Source organism: Erpetoichthys calabaricus, chromosome 17, assembly GCF_900747795.2.
Source record: "Erpetoichthys calabaricus chromosome 17, fErpCal1.3, whole genome shotgun sequence".
Lineage (NCBI taxonomy): Eukaryota > Metazoa > Chordata > Cladistia > Polypteriformes > Polypteridae > Erpetoichthys > Erpetoichthys calabaricus.
In genome coordinates this window covers 76,683,518-76,707,624 of record NC_041410.2, presented here as the reverse complement: position 1 = coordinate 76,707,624, position 24,107 = coordinate 76,683,518, and the positions used below count along the sequence as shown (strand labels likewise).

Here is a 24,107-nt window from a genome sequence, read left to right as displayed (position 1 = left end):
ATTTGAATTCTGTCTTTTATTCAGTTATAATCCACTCCTTCCCATTAAATTGGATAAAGTCTGCAATATAAAAGTATCATTAATTGCATATTTAGTGGATGTATTTATCTAAAGCAACTGACAAGATGAGAAATGTGCACAGTTACTTAAAATACAACAGGAGCATGCAGCAGTTGGGTTAAGCGACTTGCTTGGGGTCACTTAGTGAGCCATTAGTGTGGATGGATCTACCAGCTTCTTGGTTTAAAGTCTAGTACCCTAACTACTACAACCACATCTCCTGCTTTACCTAAGGACACAAGAGTTTTTTTTTAAACTGGTTCTCTTTTGACCTACCAAAATATTAGATTTAAAGATTTTTGTCTGATGTCTCTACTCAGAAATTCATCTGCATAGATTTCCCTGAAAAAATATTAACTGTACAAATAAACAAAAGCATTTAAACGCATCCAAGAAAACTATTTAATTCACTGTTGTTGAATGTGTTATGCAAAATTGTTTAAGAAATGTGTAATATACAGTCACCTGGAAGTTGAAGTCTATGGTACTCTTTTTCCAAAATAGATTATTCTCTTTTAATATCTTATAATCAAATGCCAAAAATATATTTGCTCCTCTTTTTCTGCTAAAATTAACATAACATAACCAAAAAATATATATTCTAGTAGGGCTGCACGATTAATCTTTTTTTTCTCATGATAACGATATTTATGACCCACGATCAGTTAATAAATATCGTCGCGATTTTACAGTATAAAGACCAAACTGTTTTTTATGGGCTGAGTTTACGGATTGGACTGCGTCACTATGACGTTACTGCGTCTAGATTGCAAGCGCTTTCTGAAGCAGTAGAAGTCAATAGCAGCAATAACAGTCAGTCAGAATAAACATATGATGGCGGAGCAACGTGCAGAAGTGCGATCGTTAGTTATTAAAAAGGGGTCATACTCAGTTGTCTGGAACTATTTCGATTTCGAGGAATGTGATGTTGATCAGGTACGAGTCTTGTGCAAACTTTGCTCCTGTTCCGTCCAAACGTCCCAAGGTAACACAACAAACCTCATCAACCACCTTAAAAGCCACCACAAAGTACACTATCAAGAATTTCAACGACTGAAGGCACAAACAGCAACAACAAAAAATTACCAGCCATCCACAACACAGACAACAATATCAGGGACATTGTTCAACGCAATACCATATCTGCCTAGCTCGCAAAATAACAGAGGCGATCACGTACCATATAGCCAAGGATATGTGTCCAATAACCACCGTGAGCAGTGAGGGGTTTAAAAAAATGATCGCAACACTTGATAAAAGATATAGCATTCCCTCACGCAACCATTTTTCCAATGTTGCGCTGTCCTCGCTGTATGCGAAATGCCGAAAAGAAATAGAACGAGAAATTCTCAGGCTCAGCCTTGAATATTTTGCTGCCACGACCGACTTATGGTCAAGCAGAACTGCGGAACCGTATTTGAGCTTGACAGTTCATTTTATTGACAGCGAGTTTGAGATGAAAAGCAAGCTTTTGCAAACTTCGTTTTTCCCACAAGACCATACAGCGGAGTTTATTGCAGTGGGCCTCAAAGAAGCGATGTCCGCTTGGGGCTTGGTGGAAGAAAGACTTGTGTGCATCACAACGGACAACGCAGCTAATATGATTAGGGCAGCATCTGTGAATAACTGGCCGAGGCTACACTGCTTTGGTCACAGACTTCATTTACCAAAGGAATAATCGTCATTATTAATCGTGATAAAAATTTTGAGCAAAATAATCGTGATAATCATTTTTTCTGTTATCGTGCAGCCCTATATTCTAGTATTAAATCATAACAGTAGCATATGGAATGTACACCATGCCACAAGCAGTAACGTGATCTAAGCTGCTCTGGTGATTAATGTTTTATCGTGCTTCTATGGGTAAGGAAGTTTACTGCTAAATGCAGCATTTGGTTGTAACTGCCATTTAGGTATAATCTAATTTAATCTAAAATACTAACTGCATTTGGCACTATAAGACACTTGGAAAAAACAGGGCCTCATTTATAAAGCTTGTGTACACACAAAAAGAGGTATTGAAATGTGAGTATACGCAACATCCCACGCAAACATGGGGATTGATGAAAGAGTACTTGATGGTGGAACATGTGTATGTTTATGGCAACCCTGACCCTTGCGAACTGAACAGTTTGGAGAAACTGGGATTTGACAATACCCTTGATAATGTAGGGAAATGCAGCCATGTCATTTTGAATCTAAACCTCAAAATATATTGAACATTATGCACTCATCACAAAGCTTCTATTCAAACACTATGCCTTAATCAAGTAGAACTCCAGATGAGAGGAAGAAAAAAAGAATCGTCTTTACATGCCTCTGATTCAGAGATGAGGACTTCTGTCTCGCACTAGTGGATGAGTTATGTAGCAGGCTGTTTAATTAGCCAGTGAAGGTCTGGAGTATCATGATTGCGTATGTTTGAGGTTAATTAGCAAGGGTCATATACGGTTATTTCAGGACGCTGGGGTTCACAAACATTTACAAGATGATTGTGATTTATCAAGTATGAATTGAATAGAAATCTCCATACACCAGGTTTTATAAATCTGAGTTGTTTTTTTTTTTTTGTGTGTACACGTTTTCCTGGTTTTTGGGGTTCACTTATTTTCATGATTGAAATTGCGCAAGGTTTTAAAAAAATGAAGCCCCAAGATTCTACTGCTGATGAAATATTGTGTATTTCTGCCCATATTGCATGTTCTGTGTGGACAGTCGGGGGAGCTCATGAACTAAGTCTGTTGCTGTCTGCAGCCTTACACGTAAATAGATTGATAGACAGACAGATGTAAGCAAAGAGAAGCATAAAGGCTTGGTCACACCTGTACATTTTCCAGTGTTTCTTTCTGCAGCTACTTATGCATAGGGAATCCGTGCCTAGCTAGTAAAGTCGGTTATATTCTTGGCTCCCGTTCACATCAACATAGAGTAGCGCATTGCATTTTTCAGAATGAGTTAAACACACACAAAATACATGAGAAACACACCTGTGTAATTTTTCTTCTCTGCATTGGCATAGGTGTGAGTTGACCTTAATGGGAAGAAAGGGTATATGAGCAGACTGACTATAATAAAGATAATTAACAAAATATGATAATGAAGAGGAGATACATGAAAGAGGAACAATGAAAGTGACATTTAGGGAGGCAGCTGTGGCATCACGTTAATCAATATCCACAGCAAAGACTGTTGTGAAAAGTTGTACGATTTGCTGCAAGGTAATATACATGTTAGTATTCCTCTATTTTGACTTGAAGAAGCCTATATCAGAGAATGACTTCTCACAGATGTAGGCACAGCCAAATATTAGAGCCATTTGACCAGAATCTTTTAGTGAAGGATATGTGTCTTTGGGTAGTAGTTTGTAGAATTGTACTCCAGTATCAGATTGTGAAAGGAGAAATCTGTCCAACTCGAAAAAATCTATATGGTGATTTACTTCTTCAACTTAACAATCAGTCTTAAGAGAGTTTTTAAAAAAAGTTTGTGAAGTTTTACTCCATTTCCTTAAACTCCTGAAACCTGGTTTCAACATTTTAATAAGGATGTCTGTTTAACAAAACTGACCAAAGTTTAAAAGTTCAGCATTTTCTTTCATTTTTGTGGAGCAGATCTCAAAATGAGTAGTCATTCTTGCTTGAAAAAGTCTTCAGCAAGCTGAATTTTTACCTAAATGCTGAAGTATGGCTGTCCACCTGGCTATTTTCGGTCTCTTCCTTACAAGCTTAAACTCAGAGAAGTTAAAACCTGATTGACATCCATCAAGAATACAAGGGAAATAAGTAAACTGACATCAGTGAGAACTTTAGATGATAATGTGGAGTCAAATGTCTTTCCTAAAGTGCGCAAAGTCTCTAGATATTTTCCTGCCTTTAGTCCGCTGATTTTCGGATGTAGATGTAACTCCTCCTATGCATCATTAGTTTAAGAAAATGTTTAAAACACAGGTATCGGAGCATTGTTACCACCTTTAATCAACTTGGTGACCTTAGTCACTATGTTCATGACATTAGCCGTTTTTTATGAGGAACCATACACTGAATTGCTCATAAAGAAGCTTTGTAACGTAGGGCTTTCAATAACACTTCTTCTTTAACAGCCCAAAAAGACTATTGATTTTTGCCTCCATCCATGACAGTGCATGTGCATTTATCAAATCCACCATATTGTGTCATTGTTACTTCAGCATCTTTAAATACAGTACATCTTCTCCTTTTGTGGATCAGAAAAGGCATACTAATTCCTTAATTTCTTCTGAATTATTAACATTCCCTTTTGTTTGCAACACAATTTGTTCAGCTTTTTGTTGCACTCATTTCATTGTACTTATGAAGACACTGCACCACCCTGTAAACTGGCAAGTGATTAAAAGGAGATCCAAGTGGATCTGTTTTGTTGTCCATTACTCCCATTCCCACAATACAGGAGGAGTAGGCTTTCGGTACCAATAATTTCACAGGTATTAAATACATACGCCACACTTTGATGTTGCAGGCAGAACTCTGGGTGAGCTAGTGCTGTGCCCACTCACAATTGTTACATATGTCACTCTTGAGGGTTATCACATTAGACCTTCTTCTAATGTAAGAAATCTTGGTGTCATTTTTTGTCTCCTCCCTTTCTAACTCTACCCACATAAACCACTTTAAAAATCATTCTTACTTTCACCTCCATGGAAAAAAGCTACATGAAAAAGGTGGATTTTTTTTTCTTATTTGGTGCAAGCATCCCTTTGTGCATCACTTGTGCCTCCAGTATTTCAGTTACTGAGCAGGGTGGGTAGTATATCACATTCTACTGATCTGTTCCAATGACCAGTGTATTTTTGAGCACCGTTTGTGTTGTTACTGCACCTTTCTTGGTTATTCTCCTGCATCTGCTGTGGCTTCTCTTAAAAAGTAAAGTTTCCATTTGTAAGAATACATATCTGTAACTTTTTTCACAAATTCTTCCTGTGGTATGCCACTCTATGTTGAGGATTTCTGTAGTTAAACACTTCTGTAACTTTTCTTTAATTGGGATGCTGTAGCTTCCTCTCGTTCCCTAACAGTACTCTTTTGCTGTTGCAGTTACCAAGTTAATTTTATTCAGAACTCAACCAAATAACACCACTGTTAGTAAGAAAGAGCCTACTACAACTGAGCTATGGCAAAGTTAGATTGGAAATTACAATCAGCTGAAGTGCTTGATTTACTTAAAACGATTAATAAAGATTTACGGCCTGTATGTTTTCCTTTATTTTCCTAGCTCAAAGATGGTATATTTGAGGCTGACAGACAGACCTAAATTACACTTATTTAAGTGGTAACAATTTTAGCTTCTCTGTTGCCTGAAATATTGACTTTGAACTTTCTTTTCTTTCTTTTCTTTCTTTCAGGAACAATTTGAATATGCGCTGCCTTGCAGCTCGAGTCAACTACAAAACACTTATTGTCATCTGTACGCTGTTTACCTTGGTGACTGTGCTATTGTGGAACAAGTGTTCTAGTGACACTTCAGCACGCTTCCCACGAGATCCCAGTCTGTTGGAATCTGGCTTCCGTAAAGAAATTTTGGAGAAGCGCACTGCCTCCCTAGACAACAATAATGCTGGCAGTGACATTCATGTTGTAAAACAGCAGTCAGAAGAAGCTTCCCCTCAGGAGCAGCAGAAAGCACCACCAATAGTTGGAGGTGTCAATAACATTAAATCCTTGGGCCTTAAGTATGACGAGCTAGACTGCCTGATCAATGATGACTATACCATTAAAGGAAGAAGGGAAGGAAATGAGGTATACCTCCCATTTAGCTGGGTGGAAAAATATTTTGAAGTTTATGGAAAAGTAGCGCAATATGATGGCTATGACCGCTTTGAGTTTTCTCATAGCTACTCCCGTGTGTATGCACAGCGGTCACCTTACCACCCCAATGGGGTCTTCATGTCTTTTGAGGGCTACAACGTTGAAGTCCGAGACCGAGTGAAGTGCATCAGTGGCGTGGAAGGTACAGATCTTTTGTTTTGTGTTTTTTTTGTCGTCTTCAGTGTGTTATTTTTTGGGGGGTATGTATACAGGGAAAAATTTAATAAGCAAATTCAGGCAGTTAAATGTATATTTTTAGAGACATTGAAAAAAGCCTTAATCTTTGTTATAAGAGCATCTCTTATCCTAGTTTTTAAGTTCCATTTTTGTGCATGTTCATTTGAGACTGTCCTCTGCCATATACGACAGCCACCAGTAAAAACAGATTACACTTCACCCATTTGGGGCCATGCTTAATCTGTTGTTCTAAGAGCTATAACTAACTGTACTATCTGCATTAAATCTTAAAATTTCAGGTTTAAAAATTACTAAATTCAGGGAATTCATAAATGTCATTCACAATGTGGGACTGAAGATTAATCAGTAATGAATTGAAATAATTGTTGTTTAAGTTTCTGTTGGTATATTTTTAGAGATTAGATAGTAAAATGTCTCAGATTCACATATTTCCCTGAAAGATGAACATTAAATGTTAATTTTTATTCAAACCAATACCAGTTCAACAAAGTAAAGTGTTTATTGTTATTGCTAAACAGTATAATTAAACGCTGTTGTAAACAAAGTTATTTTCAAAAACAAAAAAATTAAAAAGTGTTGAAAAGCCGAAATTCAGAAATACTACTAAAAAGAACAAAGAATTTATTTAAAAAATAACCATACCAAAGTCTGCAAAAAAAGACTTTTCTGCATTTTTATCTGGTCACGTAATCTTTCAAAAAAAGTCCAGTGGCTTATCAGTAAAATCTCTGTTTCGAATGCAAATGACGAGCAAGTTTGGAAGGTTTCATAGCTTCATTTGACAGGGCCATGGCGATAGTTCATTGCTAGAGGCTACAATGAAACCAAGCTTTAAATACTCTTTATCGTAATGCCTAACACAGTTTCCTAATAGTTCATTGCTAGAGGCTACAATGAAACCAAGCTTTAAATACTCTTTTTATCGTAATGCCTAACATAGTTTCCTTTTCTCTTTTTGGTTTGTAATTCACATTCCGAAGTATCAACGTATTTATTTTTCTGCGTTTCTCCTAAACTTGAAGCACTAGTACTTGCCATTCTTTGAGCACCATCACTAATTTTCTCCTGAATATTGTCCTTACCTCTACTAAAGAATGTTAAAAGATTTTGCTGTTTGACTTTTTTGTCTCCATTTTGTAGGCCCAACAAATTAAAAAATTAAATAAAAATAATTTTACTAAAGAAATAACCTGTTTTCCGAAATACTACAACAAAATATTAGAAAACAATACGTACGAGCAATAAAAATAAGAATTGTGTGACGTGTTATCAGCAGACGAGCGGACGGTATACTTACATTCGGCAGCCGCGCACTTCATCCACCGAACAAGCATCTGACGCGGTGCAGTCGACGGCATTTATTGGAGACCAGCGCCGTAGAGAAATCTCAAATGCACGTCGAAATCTGGAAACACGATCTAAAGTAGTATGAAAAATAGCCGCAAGAGTCATTGTATTGGGGCTAGTAAATATTTAAATAAATCATGGTTCGGACAAAAGTTAGCTTCTGCGTCGACTAAAAAAATGTGCTATATACTCATGAACAGAACTGTGCATCTACATGATTCGGTCGAAATTTTTTGCGGACCAGCAGGAATTTTCTGCGTACCGGCAGCAGTCCGTGGACCACAGGTTGAAGAACACTGCTATAGACAGTATCAGCCTTTCTCACTCAGCTAAGAGTCAGTAGAGTGACTTTCAATATAACAGATTTTAGTATTTTTTTGTGTGTAGTTCATTAATTTGTCAGCTATATAACACATTTTATACCACACCAAGTCATGAGATACAGTATTCTTCCTTTCTTAAAGAGTCTGTTCAATATTTGCTTGCTGACTTTTTGAACATGTTATAAATAGGTTATTGCAAGGAAAATAAATAAAATTGCTCCAGGGCACTGTACAATGGCTGACCCTGTGCTCTGACACCAAAGGGTCATGCAAAAAGACAGTTTCCCCTAAGGGATTAATACAGTGTACCAAAAATATTCTCTGCTGTTAGGTGTATTCTTCTAAGTGTTGATATTGTACCTTCTGCTGTGTGTACACAAGTTTGCATTGATAAACAATTAGAAACATTTAATTTCTAAGTCCTTAAATACACTCCTAAAAAAATTTAAGGAAACATTTAATCATCACAATCTTAACACCAAGCCAGTTAAGCTTCAGGATATAAACCAGTCCAGCCCTAAATGAGTTGTTGATCTTGGTTTCCATGGACTGTTGTTGGTTCATTTTGTTCTCAACAAATTACACGGTGTTACTCTACTTGAATATTTCTTTCGAGAATCGATGTGTAATTTTAAGTGTTCCCTTCACTTTATTTGAGCAGTGTATATTAAGTTTTGTAATAGGAATATGGCTTTTGAAATGTAAATGCAAGAATACATTGGTTAAAAAATCCTGAGAATGAAGCCCCTTTATAATGAAGCTGGCATAAAATGTGTTATAGTGCATGCACAAGTTCAAGTTACTGTTAGAGTGCTCTGGTAGTCACTGTCCACATTCCCAACTCAGAGTAGTAGTAGTAGTTTGCTGTTAATATTGTATGTACTGAAGAAATTATTACGCACGAGTGCTAAGTATTTCACACATAGTTTAGTAGTTTTATGAAGTAAACAAAATATTTTGCTCAGTATGTCACAAACATGTAAAGTGCTAGAAATTGGAGAAAACCAAAGCCCCATGGCAGAATCATTATGCTTAGCGCCCAGCCATGAAAGGAGCTGGCATGGATAGAGAGCACTTGCCAAAAAGCTGGAGATGTCTGTTCTGCAAACTATCTATTGCCCTGGGTGTGTGGCCACCAGTGCATCTCCTTAAGGAGCCTGGCTTTTATTGGCTCATGGAATTGGGGAAGAGAGTGCAAATGGCATTGCCTCTGATCCCCAGGGAGGTACAAGGCGCAGACAGTGGTGTGAATGTGCAGTAAGTAAATGAGGCAGATGAGAGTGTGTGGATCTACATGGAAGGAGCCATGAGACGACAGGGTGGGTGGCATTGGAGTTGGAGGGTGGTAAAGAATAGGAGGCAGTTTGGCTGCGGAATTAACAATACCCCAACACCACTCCCACTCCTCCAATATTACTGCAGTATTTATACATGTTCCTCCCATAGTGCATCTACCTCTAATAATGAAGTTTCTTATAAAAAAAAAAAACTGAAGTCCTGGCACATCAATACAGTAATACCTCACTTAACAAAATTCATTATTTTTTGGCTTTCCATAGGAACATTTTGGTTTGCTTGTGTAAATGTAGCTAAATACTTTGTTCCTTTGCATACAATTTATATTTACACATTTTACATATTTCTTTCTTTTATATCAAAAAGGTTTTAATACTCCTTTTGAGTAGTGTTTTGATTCTTTATTACTTTGTCATTAATAATAGTTTTGCCTGTTTTGAATTTATTTCTATTCAAAAACATAGAAGTTACATTACATTTTCAGCACCCCTTAATCCAGTTAAAGTTTTTAGGGAGCCAAGACCATCATAGGGCCCACTCATGCATGCATCTACAACCATACTTACTCAGATCCATGTAATCTAACAAACATCTTTGGAGGTGGGAGATTGAGAAGGAAAAACCCACAGACACTTTTAGAATTTGGAAGCTCAGTGCAGGAGTGGAAGCCAGGATCCTGATCCATCAGGAGGTAACACTAACCAAAGGACTTGTACGCTTATTTGTTATTTTGAAATCTGCATAATTAATACAATTTTAGTGCTTTAAGTAGTGCTTTTGTATGTATTAATCGTTTTGTGTCATGTCAACAGTTTGAAAGAGATTTGGCATCTCTTTTCATTTCTTTCTTTCCGTATATACGCAGCAAACTATTCATCCCTGAGGATATGTTTTCTGCCTCATGAATGCTACAGTTGCAGTTGTACGTTGATAGCAACCTTAGGCTATAGTCTTTTCCGTGTGACGTTTACATTTTTTAAACATTTAGACAAAAGAGATTTTAGTTTATTACCCTTAATAGGTCAAATTATGAAAGTGATAAAGGTATAGGCTTGTTTCTGAACTTTACCCTTAAGCCAGAATTCACCAATAAAGAGCTGCAGCAGATTGAATATTACCAGAAAAAAGAGAGAGACTGAGAGAGAGTGAAAAATGTATAGCTTGTACGATAGCATTGGTAAGGCCAGAGAAACTGACAGTGAGGCACATGCAGAAAATATAAATTAATACCTACTGAGGAAAACTTAAGACTTATCTGTCTTTGAGCTTGTGTTGTCATGCAAGGCTGCCAGCTGTCTTATTGAGAGGAACAATTTTCCAGACATCAACAATAATGAAGATATTTGCTGACAACTGTGCCATAGTCCTATGCAACAGAGGCGGCACACATTTTGCTTAATAGTTTGAATGCCTTGTATCCATATGGCATGAAAGTAAATACCTGCAGAATAAAAGCTGTGGCATATAATTCCTCTCAGTTTGTTGTCTGTCTCAACAACGCCCAGATAGAACATGTCAACTGGTTCAGTGGTGCTTGAAAAGAAAATGGCATTGACAGCTGAGGTGCATAGCAGCGTTGGCTGGGGTGCCACTATCTTTGGATTGCTAAACTAGTGTCTGTGGGGGAAAAAATTTACATGTCAGTAAAAATAAAGATGAACTGCCCTTAGTGGAGAGTACTTGTCCACAGATTGACATTTTGAGCAGGAAAATTCTACATACCAAAAGACTTTAAAAGTGTTGAATATTTCAAGAACATAAAAGTAAATTCCATTCACCAGATGTTATTCCAGCCTAGTATTAACAGATTGAAATGGACCACATTTTTCAGGTTAGAGATCCGCCACCGCATAACTTACAACTCATTGAAAACATTTCAGTCAATATCAGTGAGCATTTCCTACGCTGCAGTTTTGACACCATTGAATTTGTACCTCTGTAAACGTAAGAGATTTCTGAGGGAAATGGAAGACCAATTTGCTATCAGGCAGGTGTAAATGATAAAGTAATCACTGCGTGTATGTGAGTGAGAGAACCATTTTCTTCTCAAGGAAGAAGAATTTTAAGTAAATAGAGTGCTTCTCAGAATTAATGTACCAACCTTAGAAATGGAGCCTGATGAGGATGATGGAACCTAATTGAATCTGACTTTACTCATAAATGCCTCATCCTGTGCAGTGTGCATGAGAACATGGGTGGCTTTCTCTTTAAATTGTCTTCCTATTGGCACCTACTGCTAACATGTGCTTTTACATTGTAATCATAGGTTTTAACCATTTGACTGCACTACTTAGCAGACCATTGCTGCATTGCTCTAGCTCCACTGCCCTGATTAAATAACACTGACTGATGTAATGAAAAGGCATTGGGTGTCCGCAGATGAATTGTAGGTTATTTAAATAATCTAAGGTTTAGTTTAGAAAGGAAGTGTCTGTCATCTAAGTATATACATTTGTGCTACATTGTTTCTTAGAGCCGTTTCATCTCTTGACTTTCTCTTTTTCTGTTCAATTTGGTTCCCTTTTTTTTTTTTTTTTTTTTTTTAAGTACACTCTGAAATTTGTGAGATTTTTAGAGTGACCCTCCTTCATTATTCTGGCTTGTGATTACCTTTCACTAGGACCAATGCCTTTTCTCTAGAACCCAATTAATTTTTTACTGATCAAAAAGATGGTGATAGCATGCTGCAGTTAGTGTTTTAAGGTTCTGATGATTCTCCCCGACCAACCCCCCCAACCGAACAGTTGCCTGCATTAAATTGTTTTCTTTTATGTACAGTGATTTACTAGTCAGTATTACTCATTGCAAAGGTGAGAAGCATTGTATTGTGTTTTGTTTTCAATGGAATATTTTTCTTATCTAGACTTGATCTGTTCCTTGTAAGTTAAGTTATTCTGCTAAAGTTAGGTGTTTTATTTTTGTTCCTCAACTTTATATGTAAAGACTCTGAGCTGCCTGGCAACACCTGGGATGTAAGAAAATATGAGCGTCCGGTTTATAGCAATCTCTCTCTCTCTCTCTCTCTCTCTCTCTCTCTCTCTCTCTCTCTCTCTCTCTCTCTCTCTCTCTCTCTCTCTCTCTCTCAAACATGTGCACCTGATTATTATTTTTTTAAAGACAAATGGCCATCTTGGGAGCTCCATGTTTCATTATGTCTCATCTTGGCTGCTACCTTGAGCTGTCTCACAGACAAATGAGTTGTCCTCTGGCCTTTCCTACAGCTATCTGATTAACAGTCGAGAGATTGGATGTAAGGTTTTCTATGCTGAGAACCTCTCATGTCCTGTCTTCATTAGCCAGATTTCTGTGTAACATTCTGTTCTTTTCCCTGGAATGAACAACAGCTTTTTTATATCGTTCTTTTCAGATATTGGTGGTTTTAAAGCATAAATAATTAAAGTGTGGATTTTTTTCGCTCCATTCTCCTGGGCTAGATTTTTTTTTTTTTTTTTCTCCCATCAGTATTTTCTCTCGGGGAGATGGCATTTTGTTATACTTTCTAATGATGCTTTTATTTTTGCGTTAATTTTTAAATAGATACATTAAGCACAGACATCAGTGGCATATGGACATACAGTACACTGCTAGTGGCTATGGTCAAATAGTATTGTTTCATGTACTCTGAGTAGTGAGAAAAGCTCTATATAAATGTAAAGAATTGTTATTATTATTACTTATGTATTTGTCATATTGTTGTTTTGGGAATATGTGACTAAGTCTTGTGAGTTTTCTTGTCCTGTGGAAAGTTTTGCCTTGGTATTCTTAAGGAGTGCAATCTGGGCTAGGCTGATGTTTATTGCTCAATAAGTACTTTTCTTTCTCCTTCTCTGATCACTTGATTGTATTCAGCTGATCAAACTGTCAGTATTTTATTTTAGTACCCACTCTCGCTTTCCGAGTTTTTCTTGACTTTTCTGGTTAATTATAGTGTGTAACTTAGATACTCTTCACAACCTATAATTAGGTAGCTCAATATTAATTGTCAAATCCGTCTTAATCTTTTTTTGTGATAGCAAAATGTTTTTGATTACCTCTTGCCACACAGAGCCTTTGCCCATGATGTCTTATTTAAGATTGTTCATGCTAAAATATCTTTAGAGTTTTATTGCCACTTTCTTACAGTATCTGTTAATTTTTTATATTACGAATCCTTGTTAGTTTTTTCATTTTTGTCAGACAGTAAGGTAATGTGTGTTCTTCAGATGTACATTTTTCTCTCTATAAAACACATGGCTCGATTTATCTGCAAATCTTTTAAAGGTATAGATAGACAGATTGACACAGAGACAGATAAACAGATTAAATAGCGCATACATACCTCATTTGTCCCATGAGGAGTATTAAGCGTTTTATGGAAGTTCAAGAGAAATGTTAGATCTAACAAACAAAAACCCTCTACAAAGACACACAAAAAAAAAATCTAATGATAAGAAAACAGTCACAGTGTGAGGCATTATAAAGGTTTATTGTAGTAGGTATGAAGGAGCCCAAGTAGCATCACACCTATCCAGTGGTATGTCCCACATAAACAGAAATTATATGTAGTGATATGTTCTCATTTTCATTAGCTTGTTTTTAGTGGTTATGACTTGATTTATTACCTTACAAATTGTTGTTTGAAGGGACATAGTGAAATGGTTTGTATATTTTTTTTAAAGCAAATTGGACCAAATTTTGAGATTTTTCTTGGTGGCAAATTAGAGGAAATTTTAAGATGAAGAGTCTAGATTTTTTGGTGAAAGCTAAGGATGGCTGGTTATTTTAGATTTCTTCCTCTACAGGCACTGTTGCAGCACTACCTATGTTTTTTTCCTAATAGAACTCTTCTCTTTTTAGGCGTGCCTCTGTCAACACAGTGGGGACCTCAAGGCTACTTTTATCCCATCCAGATTGCACAGTATGGATTGAGCCACTATAGCAAGAACCTGACAGAGAAGCCCCCACACATTGAGGTGTATGATACAGGTGATCAGGATGCTCGAACAAGCAGCTGGGCTGTGCCTAAGGGCTGTCTCATCTCTACAGTGTTTGATAAAACAAGGAACAGCAATGTGAGACAATTCAGCACTCCAGGTAACTTTTGGAAGTTTAGTCATCGATATAGCTAATGAAGGGAATTTGGAAAGATAAGTGGTGGGCATTGGGAAGAAGGGAATAAATAGAAAACTCAACATCACCTGTTGCCATTTTAGGAAATAGTCATAGAAATTATGAGAATGTCTGAAGGGAAAATGTAACATGTGGCTATTATGTATCTTGCCGCATTATTATTTCAGTACAGACTACCACATGTGGAATTCACTCTCTAGGCCAAGTGGCATTCTTCACTGTTGGTTCCCTATTAAAGGCAATGTCACATTACAGTACTTTTTCAGTGATTTTTAGTCACAGATTTAATTTAAATAATTTTAGTGAATGTGAGGTATTTGCATTGTGCTCCTATAATCTCTAGTCTTGGGGTCCAACATCCCATGGACTTGGTCTAACCAGTCTGTGACTTGTAGTTGTAGGGATAGGCTTGTGTGTGTGTGAGAACTGACTACTAGTGGGCTCTCACCCAGAAGTACAATGCCTATAATGAGGCTAGGAGGATCAAGAAACCTGGGTGTTTTGGACCTGACAAACAGAAGAAAGGCTGGTTTGTTTGATATCATGTATTTTTATATACCAGGACAGAATAGAAAAAAGTGGGGCAGAGATTACACTTGAACTTACAGCACCTATAAAGCCTTCACACGAGCACTGTCTCTTTCAGACAGTTATTGGCTATAAGAAGAAGGGTCAAGCTTGCAATACTTTGGAAATGTGAAACTGTGCTGGAAAGTTATTAACCAGTCATCTAATTTGACATACCCTGGTATTCCTAGTTACGTAATCTTGACATGCTCGCGTGGCAAGATCAGCAACTGCAGTCATCATGTTTGATATCCCCTCCAAAGTTCTGTAATGTGACATTGACTTTCTAGTGCTGATTGTTGCAAATCTGTTCATTTAAACATAAAAAAATGTTGTTTGAGGGTAGGTAGTTGCTAATCTCCCCAGTAATGCACGTGATTCAATTTAGTTGTGTCCCACATAATTTTTGTAATCTCTAAACCCTCCTCCCTGTATGGTGGCAAAGATGAAGAAACATAAATTAGAGCAAATGTCACTACCGTCTCTCATGGTTGTGGATGCCCAGTGTCACAGTGGGCAGCACTACAAAAGGGTTGTCTAATTTTTATGCCATTTTAAATATACTCTTAAAAGCCAATGCAGATATATAAAGAAAAATATTTAGGTAGAAATGTACATGTTCTGCTCCTGAAGAATGCAATTTCCTGTATTTTTTGCAGTGCATATATGTTCATTAACCAGAGAAAGGTGAATAGATATTTCACAAGTATCCATTCGGAGAGCTACCTATTGTGCATTTTTTTTAAAAGAGGCTTCTGGTCTGTTTATTCTGCACCATCCTGTATTGTAGCCATGACAGCACATGTTTCAAGTAACTGATTTATAATGGCAATTCAAAGGTATTAAAATATGCTGCAGGGAGCTACAAGTTTAATTTGTTCTTGGCCTTTCAATAGAAGAGACCCCTTTTAATATAAAAAGCATACATTGTTGAGAAACATGTAGGGTTCTGTAGGCCTACCTTTGTATTAGTGTCTGCCATGTGTCATATATAGGGTTAGTAACAGCTTTGTGTCTCTTCCTACCAGAGTAAAGGTGTGGGAAGATTTGAATACTGTATATTGTGCAAATTTAATTAAAAAATTCAATTGTTGAACCATGTAGAGATGGGTGTAAAAGAGTGGTACTATAACTGAAAAATTATTTCAGATTTTGAAAATTGTGACAGCACCCTGACCTATTTTTATTCAGATTTATTAGAATCATGTTGTAGGCTTTCCATTTTCAGTAGCTGTAGAATTGGCTATAAAAGGGGTTGAGAGTTGTATCCATTTATGGTTTGGAAATTGACAAACAGAAGTTGATTTTCTGTCTTAACAAATGCTTGAACATTCACATGCACTTTCTCATGTTTTTCAGAAATGTCAGATGGAGTTTCCTTGCTCCTTGGAAATATGAAAGATTTCATCATCTCATTTGACCTTAAATTTATCACAAATGGTAGTGTGTCAGTCGTGCTGGAAACAACAGAGAAGAATCAACTTTTCACCATCCATTACGTTTCAAATTCCCAGCTGATAGCTTTCAAAGATAAAGACATTTCATATGGCATTGGGGCTAGGACTAGCTGGAGCACACTCACAAGAGACCTGGTAACGGACTTGAAGAAGGGGGTGGGTCTTTCCAATACTAAAGCTGTAAAACCGACCAAGATCATGCCAAAACGGGTGGTTCAAATTGTTCTAAAAGGAAAAGGCTTTATTGACAATATCACTATCTCCACAACAGCACATATGTCTGCTTTCTTTGCAGCAAGTGAGTGGCTAGTAAAAAATCAGGATGACAGAGGCGGGTGGCCCATCATGGTGACACGGAAACTGGGAGAGGGTTTCAAGTCTCTCGACCTAGGCTGGTATTCTGCTATGGCTCAGGGTCAAGCCATGTCCACTCTGGTGCGAGGCTACCTGCTAACAAAGAATACCGTTTACCTCAACGCAGCTCTCAAGGCTACAACACCTTACAAACTCCCTTCTGAGCAGCATGGTGTGAAAGCACTTTTCATGAACAGGTATGATTGGTATGAAGAGTATCCCACAAGCCCTAGTTCGTTTGTACTTAATGGCTTCATTTACTCTCTTATTGGTTTGTATGATCTAAAGGAGACTGCTGGTGAGAAGCTAGGCAGAGATGCTCATCTCCTTTATGACCGTGGCATGGAATCCCTGAAGGCCATGCTCCCATTATATGACACAGGCTCTGGTACTATTTACGATCTCCGCCACTTCATGCTGGGTACAGCACCCAACCTTGCCCGTTGGGATTATCATACAACTCACATAAACCAGCTGCAGCTACTCAGCACAATAGACGATGCTCCCATCTTCAAAGAGTTTGTTAAGCGCTGGAAGAGTTATCTAAAAGGAGGTCGTGCTAAGCACAACTAGCTGTGTCGTTTGAAACAGCTATGAATTTTCAAAGGCCACTGCTGAAAGATTAGGAAGAGTTTGTACAGGTCAGAGCTCTGATAATGGCCTAATGGCTGTTACGTTGGCCACAGTCAAAGGTCATCACAAAGATTAAAATTATGGTGATGTTCAACCGAATTCATTACCATGTCATGTGTGATGCAGAAAGCAGCTGGAAATGGAAATGTGGGCTCTGAAGCTAGAAGATTTTTAAATCCTGATGGAAAGATTTTTAAATCATGAAAACACTAGTCAAGTTCTATTTACTGTCTGTTGCCAGATGTCATGACTCTGACATCTGAACAGCTAAAATTCCTCTAGTTAAAGTGTAAAAAAATTTAGTTTTCCATGATTTGGTTGAGTTGGTGTTTCTACTGCCTCTATGCCTATATTGGTACAGACTCAACATTTGGAAAACTTGCTGGTACAGATCAATCCTGAATCAGGCTTATTTTTTGAATATTTTTTTCCTCCACCCGTTTAAACACTTTGACTCTGGTAGAGACTTTTACATGGCCTAAAAAGTATACATCCATTTCGGTCCTTGACCTTACAGTTCATTTTCTTATAACTGGCTTCTCAAAGAACACGTACTGGTCTTCATCAGTCAGCAGATTGATAGTTTTGTACACCCTAGCACACATTGCAGTTGTCAGAATGAGTACTCCTGCCCAATTTATGTTCCTTCTGCAAAAAGGTTAGGTTAATGTGAGGACCATACAGCTCTGTACCCCATGACCAGATATGACGAGTGTTGTACTCTTTATTCCAGGTACTGGGCTGCTGTTTGTGTGCAATGAGAACAGATAGACAAGTATATTGTTATAACATAAGAGGTCCTTACTTCTCAGTGAGATAAACCATTTCTGGGCCTTTAGTGGGTAGAACAAGAGCTGGTTGTATAAGACTCTTTCTGTCCTAGCATATCATTGCATCCACTATAATTATTTGAATATCAGAATCCATGTTCGTGGAAATGGCTGGGGCAGGCCCTGACAGTGTGCTCTCTTTGAATTCTTTGTTCTTTGATGTAGACAATGAGCAGAGCAGAGAGTGTCAACAGCTATTGTACTGCATGCCATTGTTCTCTGTGGATGTGCTGCACTTTCCTTTTTTTTTTATTTATTTATTGACAAATGTAGCTGCTAAAGGGGCCAATCTTCTATTGTCGGTTGCTTCTTCCCACAACTCTGTTTTATGTAAATAGAGAAGCAGGGTAGTGGATGTTGCAGTTGCTTGGAATGCAGACAAATTTCTGGAGAGAGTTTATTTCAGATAAGTACATGTGTAAATGAAATGTTTGGCAGCATTTTCAAGGGTGCTGTCTAAGAGCTGCATTGGCCAACTTGTGTTCTGCAAGAGGTTATAAGATACCACGTAGCTGTATGCAAAAGCACAACTGAACACCTGTTAGAATTCTTTATCTTTTTCTAAACGCTGCTATTGTTTTTCACTTTTAAATTGTTCTCCTTGTGAATCTTAAAGGTGGCACTGGGGTCACATGGTTCACTTGCAATAAAATATTGGCGGGGGTTCTGCCTGGTTGTACAAACTGCAGGTTAAGCACAATGTGCACATTACCATTTTTATATGCAGAGAGAATGTTTATATAATAAAAGGTTTTAAATGTCAATCCTTGTGCTTAAAATGCTTTCTAAGGTTGTCAAAAAAAAAAAATAAAGACCTTTCAAGGTTTCTATCTTTGGTTTGCTTTTGTAATCAGCACTTGGGCAAGGATTCAATACTACATTTCAAAGGGTAAAAGATTTGGTTTCTGTCAGCTGCTGGTCTTGAGATTACTAGCCTTTAATGTGAGTACTTGAAATCTCATTCTGTCTTCGTTTCCACAAGTGGAAGTTATCTAGTATTTATAAAGTGACTTTAAAGCAATTTACTGATTTGATACAATGCCTTTATCCAATGTGGCTTACAAAAGTTGACATAAAGTTGGTCTTGTTTCTTTTGTTTTTCCAATTAGAGCGCATGCGGGTGGAGTGACTTGCTCATGGTCAAACAGTGTCAGTTGTGGGCTTTGAACCCACAACCTCAGGGTTTGAGCGCCAAAGTTTTAACTGCTACCACACGTTGTCTGATGAAATGAGGGCTAATGGTCAAAATATGAAAAGGCTACACACTGCAGCAGGCTCCACTAACACAGAGCTAGAAGAACCAGGGGAATGATGGAGTAGTAATTCATGTGTTCCTGTGTGTAGTTTGTGTGTTCCTATGCTGTCTCACGTAATTGTGGTGACCGGAGATCTTTAAAAGCAATTAGACTAACATTTTCCTGCATCAGCAGTGGTTACACTTCAGTAAGTACCGATATTTACGGGTTGCAAAGGATTTTTTTCCTACTGCTAGTTGAATGAATGTACGATCGACTAATTTATTGAGCTTCATCAGTTTGTTCCGTAGTTTTGGCAGGGATTATTCTCTAAAAGTGATTAAATATGCAGTGCATTCAGAAAGCCTTCAGAACCTTTCACTTTCTTCAAATATTTATGCTGCAGCTTTGTGCTAAAATCGATAATTTTTTTTTTTACTCGACTAATGAGGTGAAAATAGGATTTTAGAAATTTTTACGTATGGATTAAAAGTAAAAACTGAACTATCCTATTGACACAAGTTGTTGAGACCCTCACACAGCACTCAGTTGAAGCCCCTTTCGCAGTGATCACAGCATAGCATCTTGTTGGTTTTGACGTGACAAGCTTCACACACTTGGATGTGGGGATTTTCTGCTGTTCATCTCTGCAGATCCTCACAATCTCGGTCAGGTTGGACATGGATCATTCAATGGACACATAACGTTCAGGTCCCTCCAGAGACATTCCAATGAGGTTTAAGTCGGGGTTCTAAGCCTCTCAAGGACATTCTCCAAGAGTTGTCCCAGCACCACTCTTATGTTGTCTTTGCTTCATTGTCGGGGTCATTGTCTTGTTAGAATGTGAACCTTTTGGTCCACTCTCAGGTCCAGAGCACTGTGCAGCAGGTTTTCATGAAGGATATCTTTGTACTTTGCTCCAATCAGCTTTCTCTTGACCCTGACTCTTCTCCCTGTTCAAGCTGGTTAAAAGTAACCCCAACAGCATGATGCTGCCCACCACCATGCTTCACCATTGGAATGGTATTGTGCAGGTGGTGAGCAATGCCTGGTTACCTCGAGACACGGCACTTAAAACTGAGGCCAAACAGTTTAATCGTGGGCTTCATCAGACCAGCAACTCTTGTTTCTCACAGTCTTGAGAGTCTTTTAGGTGTCTTTTTCATTACTTTTACTGAGCAAATGCTTCCGTCTGGCCAGTCTGCCATAAGTCCAAATCAGTGATGGTTATTCTGCTAGATGTTACTCCCATCCCTACACAGGTTTCCTGAAGCTCAGCTGGAGTAACCATCAGCTTTTAGTTACCTCCTTTCCCATGGACGTTCTCCAATGATTGCTCAGTATGGCTGGGCATCTATCTCTAGGAAAGAGTCATCATTTTTTCAGACTTCTTCCATGTAAGAATTAATGGTGGCAACTGTGCTCTTGGGAACCTTGAATACTGCATATTTTTTGTAGCCTTCCCCAGACCTGTGTCTCTACACAAGCCTCTCTCTAAGCTGCTCAGGCATGTCCTTTAACTTTATGGCTTGCTCTTTGCTCACCTGCCGGTCCTTCTACAGACAGATATGGGCCTTTGCCCAGTCAGTAGAAGCTAACGTCTCTGATAGCCAATAGAATGGGATGCACCCAAGCCAAATTTCATGTGTCATCACACGGGGGTCAGAATACTTGTGTCAATGTTATATTTTAGTTTTTATATTTTAATAAACTTGTAAACTATTTTTGAAATCCCGTTTCTCTTTGTCATTTTAGGGTATTGAGTGTTATGTGGTGAATGAAAAAAATAATTTCAGCATAAGGCAGCAATGTAACAAAATGTGAAGAAAGGGAAGGGGTTTGAATGCTTTCCAAATGTGCTGCTTGTTAAATGTTAATCAATTACAGTTGGGCTTTGAGGTGGTGGTAGGGAGACTCGAGTCTGCCACTTGAGTGCCCCACTATAATCTGTAGACCCAACCCGCACTGTGAAGTATATAGATACTGCCAATGTCATGGGACACATCCACTGGCTCTGGGAGCAGCACAGAAAGTAAAGCAGGCTCAGACGTCATACCAAACAGTAGAAGCAAAATGAGAAGCTGTAAACAAGTGAAAGACCCCGAACTATGCAGGGGATACGCCTAGACTGGATGTAATGCATGGTGTCAGTAATGAAATGCTGTCCCTGTGCCAATGTGTCTGTTATAACTAGCAATGGGAAAATGGCTGCAGGCAAAAGGAGTTGCAGCAAGGCCTCTTGGTACACTATGATGGATTGAACTGGTGGCACAAAGTGCTCCAGGAAAATATAAAGCAGCATTGTATACAGTGCCTTGCAGAGGAATGCAGCCCCCTTGAAACTCCTACCCCTTGTCTGGGTTTCTTGTACATATTCCTCTAGCCAGTATTTTTTTAAATTGGCCTACTCCATAGCTTAGCTTTTGTTTTTTCCTGAAATGAAAATTAGCCTATACAGCATGGATGCATTTTAATACACATCTCCCTTGACTAAAATACCAGTTGAATATAAACTTAGCAAAATCACCAGCTTTAATTTTATCACTTAAGAGTTTAAAAAAAGAAAAATTTGAAAAGCACATACAGTTGTGCTTGACAGTTTGTGAACCCTTTAGAATTTTCTACATTTCTGCATAAATATGACCTAAAACATCATCAGATTTTCACTCAAGTCCTAAAAGTAGATAAAGAGAAACCAGTTAAACAAATGAGACAAATATATTATACTTGGTCATTTATTTATTAAGGAAAATGATCGAATATTACATATTTGTGAGTGGCAAAAGTATGTGAACCTTTGCTTTCAGTATCTGGTGTGACCCCCCTTTGCAGCAATAACTGCAACTAAACGTTTCTGGTAACTGTTGATCAGTCCTGCACACCGGCTTGGAGGAATTTTAGCTCATTCCTCCGTACAGAACAGCTTCAACTCTAGGATGTTGGTGGGTTTCCTCACATTAACTGCTCACTTCAGGTCCTTCCACAACATTTCGATTGGATTAAGGTCAGGACTTTGACTTTGCCATTCCAAAACATTAACTTTATTCTTCTTTAACCATTCTTTGGTAGAACGACTTGTGTGCTTAGGGTCGTTGTCTTGCTACATGACCCACCTTCTCTTGAGATTCAGTTCATGGACAGATGTCCTGACATTTTCCTTTAGAATTCTGTGATATAATTCAGAATTCATTGTTCCATTAATGAAGGCAAGCCGTCCTGGCCCAGATGCAGCAAAACAGGCCCAAACCATGAAACTACCACCACCATGTTTCACAGATGGGATAAGGTTCTTATGTTGGAATGCAATGTTTTCCTTTCTCCAAACATAATGCTTTTCATTTAAACCAAAAAGTTCTATTTTGGTCTCATCCGTCCACAAAACATTCTTCCAATAGCCTTCTGGTTTGTCCACGTGATCTTTAGCAAACTGCAGACGAGCAGCAATGTTTTTTTTGGAGAGCAGTGGCTTTCTCCTTGCAACCCTGCCATGCACACCATTGTTGTTCAGTGTTCTCCTGATGGTGGACTCATGAACATTAGCCAATGTGAGAGATGTCTTCAGTTGCTTAGAAGTTACCCTGGGGTCCTTTGTGACCTTGCCGACTATTACACGCCTTGCTCTTAGAGTGATCTTTGTTGGTCGACCACTCCTGGGGAGTGTAACAATGATCTTGAATTTCCTCCATTTGTACACAATATGTCTAACTGTGGATTGGTGGAGTCCAAACTCTTTAGAGATGGTTTTGTAACCTTTTCCAGCCTCATGAGCATCAACAACTCTTTTTCTGAGGTCCTCAGAAATCTCCTTTGTTCGTGCCATGATACACTTCCACAAACGTGTTGTGAAGAGCAGACTTTGATAGATCCCTGTTCTTTAAATAACACAGGGTGCCCACTCACACCTGATTGTCATCCCATTGATTGAAAACACTGGACTCGAATTTCACCTTCAAACTAACTGCTAATCCTAGAGGTTCACATACTTTTGCCACTCACAAATATGTAATATTCAATAATTTTCCTCAATAAAAAAATGACCAAGTATAATATTTTTGTCTCATTTGTTTAACTGGTTTCTCTATCTACTTTTAGGACTTGAGTGAAAATCTGATGATGTTTTAGGTCACATTTATGCAGAAATATAGAAAATTCTAAAGGGTTCACAAACTTTCAAGCACAACTGTATATGGATAGTGAATATACAGCAAGAGTTCCCAAAGTGGTCGATATTGACCCCCTGGGGTCGATTTGAACTTTCTAGGGGTTGATAGGTTCAATGAAAAAATTTGGGGGTCAACGACAGCAAAAATAGACCCCCTTACTACTGCTATTTGTTTGTTACTTCAAAATATCTATGATTCCAATAGGTACCTAATTAAGAAGTAAAATCATTTAAAAAAAACACATTACATACCAAATATGCGAACGAAAAGGTAAAATGTGTCATTAAAAGAGTCACACGTAAGAATGCATGAAAATACATGTAGCACAAACATGTCTGTTCATTGTCTTATCGAACATATCAAAGCAAATGCGGATATGAAAAACCAATGCATGTAATTAGGGGGTCGACGGTTTTAAAAGTTTTTGGTAAAGGGGTCTGCGGCTGAAAAAAGTTTGGGAACTCTTGATATACAGCATACGTCAGCATTGTATGGTATAGAAAACAACATTGACTTTAAATGTTAACCGGTCACTGCTATGCAAACGAGATGTTAACAGACTTTCAACTTTAACTATAGCCAATGTCACATTATGTGACCTTTTGTCGTGGACTATTTGCCGATCGCAGTCTCTGATCATCCATCTCAGATTACACAACTGCATGTTGTAGCCCTCGACCGAGTGCCAGTCATCC

General features: G+C 38.1%; 1 protein-coding gene across 1 annotated transcript in view; it reads left to right on the top strand.

The window, feature by feature from the left end:
• Positions 1-18,778, top strand: part of LOC114667255 (D-glucuronyl C5-epimerase-like) — a 72,981-nt gene extending 54,203 nt beyond the window's left edge. Inside the window, exons 3-5 of the mRNA XM_028822491.1 lie at positions 5,438-6,042; positions 13,901-14,137; positions 16,100-18,778. Coding sequence (XP_028678324.1) covers positions 5,451-6,042; positions 13,901-14,137; positions 16,100-17,124 — 1,854 coding nt within the window. The 5' untranslated portion in view covers positions 5,438-5,450 and the 3' untranslated portion in view covers positions 17,125-18,778. The remainder of the gene's footprint in view (positions 1-5,437; positions 6,043-13,900; positions 14,138-16,099) is intronic.
• The last annotated feature ends 5,329 nt before the right edge of the window (positions 18,779-24,107 follow it).